Below are 6,963 nucleotides of genomic sequence, written 5' to 3' on the forward strand. Positions count from 1 at the left end.
TTTTAATCGGTCAGAACATCAACTAATATTCAAAATATTCACATTTAATGAATAGCTTTACTTTGCTTTATAAATTATTAACAAACTAAATTTGTTGAATCTCTTTACAAAGAAATTTCCTAACAATTATATTTTTTTTCTATAACGAAATTTTTAATCGGTCAGAACATCAACTAACATTCAAAATATTCACATTTAATGAATTGGTTATATCCTCTAGTTTGTGGGCAACCTTGTTGTACTAACGTTGATTTGGTTTTATGATGTTTTATTGTTATAAGGGCCTTTTGGCACAAACAATTATAATAGATGTAAAATTTGCAAATTTTGATACTTTGCACTGTAACTAGCAAATTGTAAAAACATCAGATGCTGCCATATTTTGTAATTTTTCAATTTATTTTTATACATGCCTCGGATGGACTTCGTCGAACCGCTATGAATTTTTTAATACTTTCATTTTTCCCAATAATCACCAAATCATGAGTTTTTTAGGTTTTATTTCCGTCTCTTGTGAATAAAGTTGAATTTTAACGGATGCACTTTCCCATGTGCCTGTTTTTTTTTCAATACTAATGACGTTGAACTCAATTCTAATAACTATCAGCATTCTTATAATCCATTTAAAATTGAAAATACCGATTTAAACATAGGGTGAGGAGTACCTAACTCGTATAGCTCTTTCATTTAAATTGAACTTTATAGAATGAGAGGGAAGAGGGGGGTGTGAGAGATTTACGTAGCATAAATTTGCGATATAATAATAATAAACATGATAAGATTCTGAAAAAAAAACGACTAAATTTAATTTGTGCAAAAAGAAAACCTGGATAAGGAAAAAACTATTCACTTTATTTCCGTATGTTACCGTGAATGACGGAAATCAAGAGAATGTCGACATTCACCGGTGAATGTCAACTATCACAAAGTCGCTTTAGTGAATGTCCGAAATATTTGCCATATCAGATTTGATATTAGTTTATTCGTTGATATTATTGTATTTATTCGATATTTTGATATCTTCTGAGGATGAATTAGAAGAAATATCGGTGCTCGGAGTACCGGTGAAATGCATACTGGGGCAGTGGCACGTGACCTTAAAAAACATTGATGTAGGGCATACCGGGCAATGGCACTTAACTAAGCCTAGTTTCGGGCATTTACTAAAGCGAGATTGTCAACTGTGGAAGTAAATAACCATCCATTTCGCTCATTCACAGTAAACAACAAATATACAGTTGATCGAGAGTTGATGAAAATCAATCAATGAGCAGCTTGAACTATTGCATCACTCCCTGGATTCCTCCCCCCAAAAAAACTTTGAAACTGATTAGAATAAATTATACTTAGTAAAAAAAAAATAGTGCGTGGAGTCCCTCCGAGCGGAGGAAGTTAAACTTCGCGAACCCGCGACGTTAATTGTAGAAGAATCAACAGTCGTAGAAGAATCACTAGTTCTATTCAACGACTCTTTTTCCTGCTCCGCTCGCTTCCGTGCTCTGTAATAACGGTAATATTGTGCATTTTTCCCTCCTGGACCTCTTGAACCAGTGGAAGTGCTTGTGGTTGCCTCATCCCTGGAAAATGTATTTGTATTAATAATGTATGTGAATGCGTCATAATGTAATTTCAGAAGAGAAAACCTAACAATCAATTGATATTCACAAGAGACGTACCTTGACATAACCTTATAAATCCGTCGCATTGTTCGTGGGATTGTTTTCACTCATTTTTTACAATTGTTATCCACTAAATTTGAAAATAAAAAATACTACCCTATTAAATTATATGTGTATCAAAACAAAATAAAAAAAATATTTATAGAAAAACAATACTTTTATTACTTTTATGCTCGTGAGAACCAAAACAATATGGAAATGAATGAGGGAAAACTGGATCCTACCACGTGATTTCCCGGCCAATATAAATGTAGCGTTAAACGTTTAACGCAACCTTGTTGGAAGTCGCATAAGAAGTATAACTTCAAAAAGTGGTAGTATTAGCAATTGTGAATTTTTCAACTATGTAGGTACATTATTTCACAATTATTTAAATAGTTATTTTTACTATTTAAATCATGTGTGCCAACTTCTTTTATAAATCACAGAGGTTTTTTTTTTACCATTTGAAGAGATATTAAACTTATTGATAAACAATTTTACTTTTGATTCACAATGATTTCCTCCACCACTCTATGTAATTAATTTAAACAAATGTTTAAAATCAAGGATTGACAATGAAGGTTTGAAGTGCTGGAAAAATGAAACAAACCCTATGAGCCTACAAATATATTTACGATGCAAAAGAATGATAAATAAATATATTTATTTATCAAAAATATTTTGAAATCTTGGTTTTCTTTCTTCTCAAAGCAAAACAAGTCATTTATTGTTACAGATTTCTTTTCATTTTCTAAGAATTCGTATCAATCTAAAAATGTTCCTCATTATTTTAAAAGTTTCGAGGCCTTCCTCAAATGTTTGCTCTAATTGGTTTTTGTTAAGTTCGGGTGCATAAACATCAAACCTATTGTTCTAGGCACTTAACACAAATTGTAACAAAAGCATATTTTCTTCATTATTATCATCAGAAATTTCTATATTTTTTGTTGTTGCTTCGATTAACAAATTAACATCAATTTTTCTTCTTCAAATGTCTGTAGAAATTCTGAATCTTAATTTTGCCTTTTGCTTCCATAACTATGATGACCATTCAATTTTTGGTTTGTCAATGTGTTTTGTGCAAGGATATTTTTATTTCAGATTTTTGAAGTGTTGATTAGTTTACTTTACACAAAGATATATTAAGTTTGTTTATTTTTTGTTTTAAAAATATGCAGTTATTGGTTCTTGCCATTGGAAAAAGAATGTTGAATGTAATTAACTTCTTTGAATAGCCAGATCTATTTACGATTTCAATTTTATGATTTCGATTTCAGTAATAGTTTTGCGCTCGATAGGCGAACGCCCTTACAATTTTCAAGAGTTATAGCATTTTTCATCATCCTTATATTTAATTAATTCATTTCATGATATTTAACTACGACTACTGTATGCATGGCTTCAAATTTGTAAGGTCGACGAGGAAAATTGTATGTCTTTACAATTTAAAAACTCCTTGAAAAAGTATTTTTTTTTTTTTGTTGCAATAATGGACCCTATTGCACAAATTCATAAAAGCGGACCCTGGTTGAAAGAATGGGAGTAATTATTTCACAATTTCACGAAAAACGGACCTTTCACAAAATGTCTGGACACATCCCTGTCTATATAACATACTCTCACTTGAATATTGATTTGTGACTACTGACCTATTCGCTTTTTTTTCATCTAAAACTAAATATTAAGATCGTTTATTATGGAACCCTCTATAAATACCGTGTCCTGCAACGGACTTACTTATTTGAATCTCGTCATCCAAGAATGATAGAAGAATGAAACAAACGATATGGTTAAATTGTAAGAGTTTTATACAAAAAAAAAAAAATTGGAAATCTGTTAAAAAAGTTGCCAATAGATGGCGGTACAAGCCATCTATGACCAGAACTATCAATCTAATCCTTGAAACGTGAAAGGAGACTGTTATACCAGATAATTAGGTACCATGCATTCTATTGAACGCCATGTGCTACCGGAATATCACAGATTATCTTATAGTCCTATGCCATTCATATTCTTTTCAAACAAACTCTGTATAGCGTACACCACCATCTGTTGATAAGTTTTGTAATTAAATTCTAAAACTTAATCTGCATACAATTTTTGCAACTGAAACAATAAGCATACAGTTTGTTTAATTTCTATATCCTCCTTTGTTGATGAAATTTAAAACAGTCAGTCTACCGCTGGGTACAGTGTAACTTCTAGCACAATCCTCATTTTTTATCCTTTTAGTGTGAGAGAATAAAAAAAACCATTTATAAAATTTTTATCCTTTAATGCTGCCAAAATATAAACGAGCTAAATGTCGGAGCAGTCTGTATGTAAGAAATAGGTACCGTGAATAGTCAACATTCATTTTAAGAACTTTTTATATTACAATTATTAGATCAATCCATTTACGATTTTTGTGAACTTTTATTATGATTTAATATATATTCCTAATTTATCTAGAAAGAAATAGTTTTGTTTTAAATTATGACTTAAAATTGTTATTTTTTCTATTTTTGAAATTTTCAGGAGGAAGAAAAACTACAGCAAGACATGAGGACAACGGAAAAACAAATTCTCTCCCCCGGTGTTGTTGATTCCACCATCCAAGACATCCCCTGCAAAGAAACCATTCCATTCGGAATGCACAAAAACAATCGAGACTCCGCAGACGACGAACTCGCAACGCATTATGATCAAAACGAAGACGATGTGGAAATGCACACTCAATATCTGAACAATCTGAACGAAAGCATGAACAATGAGTTCGCGAAACACGACGATTCTTGTGATCAAACCATCTCGACCCCTGTCATCCAGCATGGTCAGCCGGAGTCCGTAAAAGTCGAAATTCACGTGACTGTTAACACAAACCCTCCCTACCCACCAAACCATGGCACTTTGGCAGACCTCAAGAAGCACAGATCGGACATGCGTACCAGGAGCAGTTTAATGCTGACCCCTTCTCAGCAGGAGATAGCGGAAAAGATGGGCAAGAAGAATGGACATGGACACACTTTCAGCACAACCTATGTGTACGACAGGCCACCGTCGCCCACAATATCCTTGCGGCGATTCTGTAGTGATCCCTCTGAGGTAGTGGGTGGTGAAGTACCCAAACAAGGTTGCTGTTTGGTGATGTGAACAATACCGTGCATTTGTCTTGCCATAATATTATCTTTTGTTGTTCTCTTTCTGATCACATGTTATCATTTTATACCAATTTATTTGATGAGGTTAAAGTTGAACTAAATAGATAGATTTGACGACATATCATCCATTCATATGTGGTAGATATCGGGTCATTCTCACTGCATGCGATTCACGCTCATCCGATCACTGGCGAGGGCCAATGAGAAACAGATTGATGAAATCTATTCTCTTGCTAAAAACTCGCCAATCAGTTTCTCCATTTCTCTTGATGATGACTTGAATCGTATGCAGCGGGAACGGTCTCTAAGCTACAATTAAGTGTATAACTGGCAAGTTGTTTGCCAGCTTAACAAGAATCTCCTATAAAATAACTATTTAGTGGACATTTCCCCTTTCATATGCCACTAATAGTTCGATGGACAACTAATAGTTCCATGAGATGAAGGTGACAAGCATAAATAATAGAATCTTATTTAGGAATGTAAATTTATTCGTAGCTTTCCAACAATTTGTTGTATTTAACGAGAAGCATAATTTTACATGTAACAAATTAAATTTAAACAAAGTTGAAATTGGGACAAAAACTGCTAATATTTCAACAATTATATTCCATGTTCGATAGTATTCTACAATTCATTTCGTATACGTAATATATTTATTCTTATGAACAAGAACTATGAATTTTATTGTTAAGAATAGCTCATATAAATATCAATTCGTCCATTATCTACTAGTTGGATTTCATATCAGATATTTCTTTAATTTGTACAAAATTTATATTCTATGCAACACTAATAGCAAAATTGGCTTTTTTTCGCTTAGAATAATGCTACAAAGTGTTTTATTACTACTTTAGTAACAAAATTGGTCTATTTTTCCGATGAGAATGAAGTTAAATATCATTTTATACTACATTCATAAAAAAGTTGTCAATTTTTTTTTCTTTGCTGAGAATCATGTTAAATATTGTTCTATGCTATATTAGTACGAAATTGGTCTATTTTTGTTATCAGAAGAATAATGTTAAACATACACGAATGTCATTTTATTAATTATGTACCAATTCCATGTGTGTCTTAATAGAATATTCTAATTTTATAAGTCTTGATTTAATTCCGTTTGCTATATTGGAGAAAAAAAAAAGACAACTATTCCATTGCTGAGAAGGGCCGATTTTGATTTTTTTTTTTGCTTAAATAATGTGAAAGCTCTTGATGAAAATATTTTTGTGACTTCATTTTCTTTACTAAGTTTTTAAAGAAAGAGGACGATTATGAAAGAACAATTTTTTGTTAAATTTTAGCAGCTTTGAAACCCAATGAAAGTAGGCTTGTTTATTACCCGGAAAAGGTATAAAACAACTGGTAGTAAAAACGCTTTATTTTTTTATTTTTAATTCAGGAGAAGTAAAAAAAAATCAGTCACTATTATTGCTTTCTTAACAGTTATAGTATACTCTGACTTGTTAGTAAATATGTATGTTTTTATAAAGAAATCAAAGTGTTAGTCAGGAATTTCTCCTAAAACAACTGTTAACAATTAAATGTTCTTACTACCAGCTTTGTATCTGTCTTTTTTTTTTCGTAAAGTGTTAAAGTGTTTCGTAAAGTTCGTTTGCTCTGTTAATCATACATTTACTGAAACAATATACTGAAGAACGAATCTTAGAGCTTATTTTTCAATTATTTTCATTTCACTTGGTCAGATTTTTCTATCAAAACTTTTTTGTAAATCATGGTGAAAAATTGAAGAAATCCCTTCTTTTATATTTATTAACCTAGAATATTTACCGGTAGTATTGAAATTCATTCGCTGCAATGTTGTATAATACAAATTGAAATGTTGTTATAATGCATAATCAGTCGTTGTAAGGATTTGTTATTAAATATTTTATTTAAAGAAGTGGCTTATAAATTCACAATATGCACCCAAATACAATGTAGGGTCAATAAACTTTTAATTTTGGAGAGTTTGCGTGCTTTAAAAACATATACGTAGCTCAAAATGTGTTTTAAAATGTCTCGTTTTTATTGAGGCCATTTGCTTGAAATGTGTATTTTATTTTTAAAAAGCGTCCTTCTTTTAATGGACGGTGGCCAAATGTGCGTTTTGGAAAACGGGCAAAACATAAAATACGTTTTTTAAGAAAATGGACATGACT

The 6,963-nt window shown here is 31.6% G+C and overlaps 1 protein-coding gene across 4 annotated transcripts in view; it reads left to right on the forward strand.

Moving 5' to 3' along the window:
- The window catches only part of LOC107439236 (protein phosphatase 1 regulatory subunit 16A), an 88,297-nt gene extending 81,596 nt beyond the window's left edge, over positions 1-6,701 (forward strand). For all 4 annotated transcript variants that reach the window (XM_016051756.5, XM_016051757.5, XM_043046235.3 and 1 more), the window contains one exon: positions 4,179-6,701. In XM_016051756.5, coding sequence (XP_015907242.1) covers positions 4,179-4,793 — 615 coding nt within the window. In that variant the 3' untranslated portion in view covers positions 4,794-6,701. The remainder of the gene's footprint in view (positions 1-4,178) is intronic.
- The last annotated feature ends 262 nt before the right edge of the window (positions 6,702-6,963 follow it).

Source organism: Parasteatoda tepidariorum, chromosome 4 (genome assembly GCF_982258835.1).
Source record: "Parasteatoda tepidariorum strain Cologne lab strain chromosome 4, Ptep-v5.0, whole genome shotgun sequence".
Taxonomy (NCBI): domain Eukaryota; kingdom Metazoa; phylum Arthropoda; class Arachnida; order Araneae; family Theridiidae; genus Parasteatoda; species Parasteatoda tepidariorum.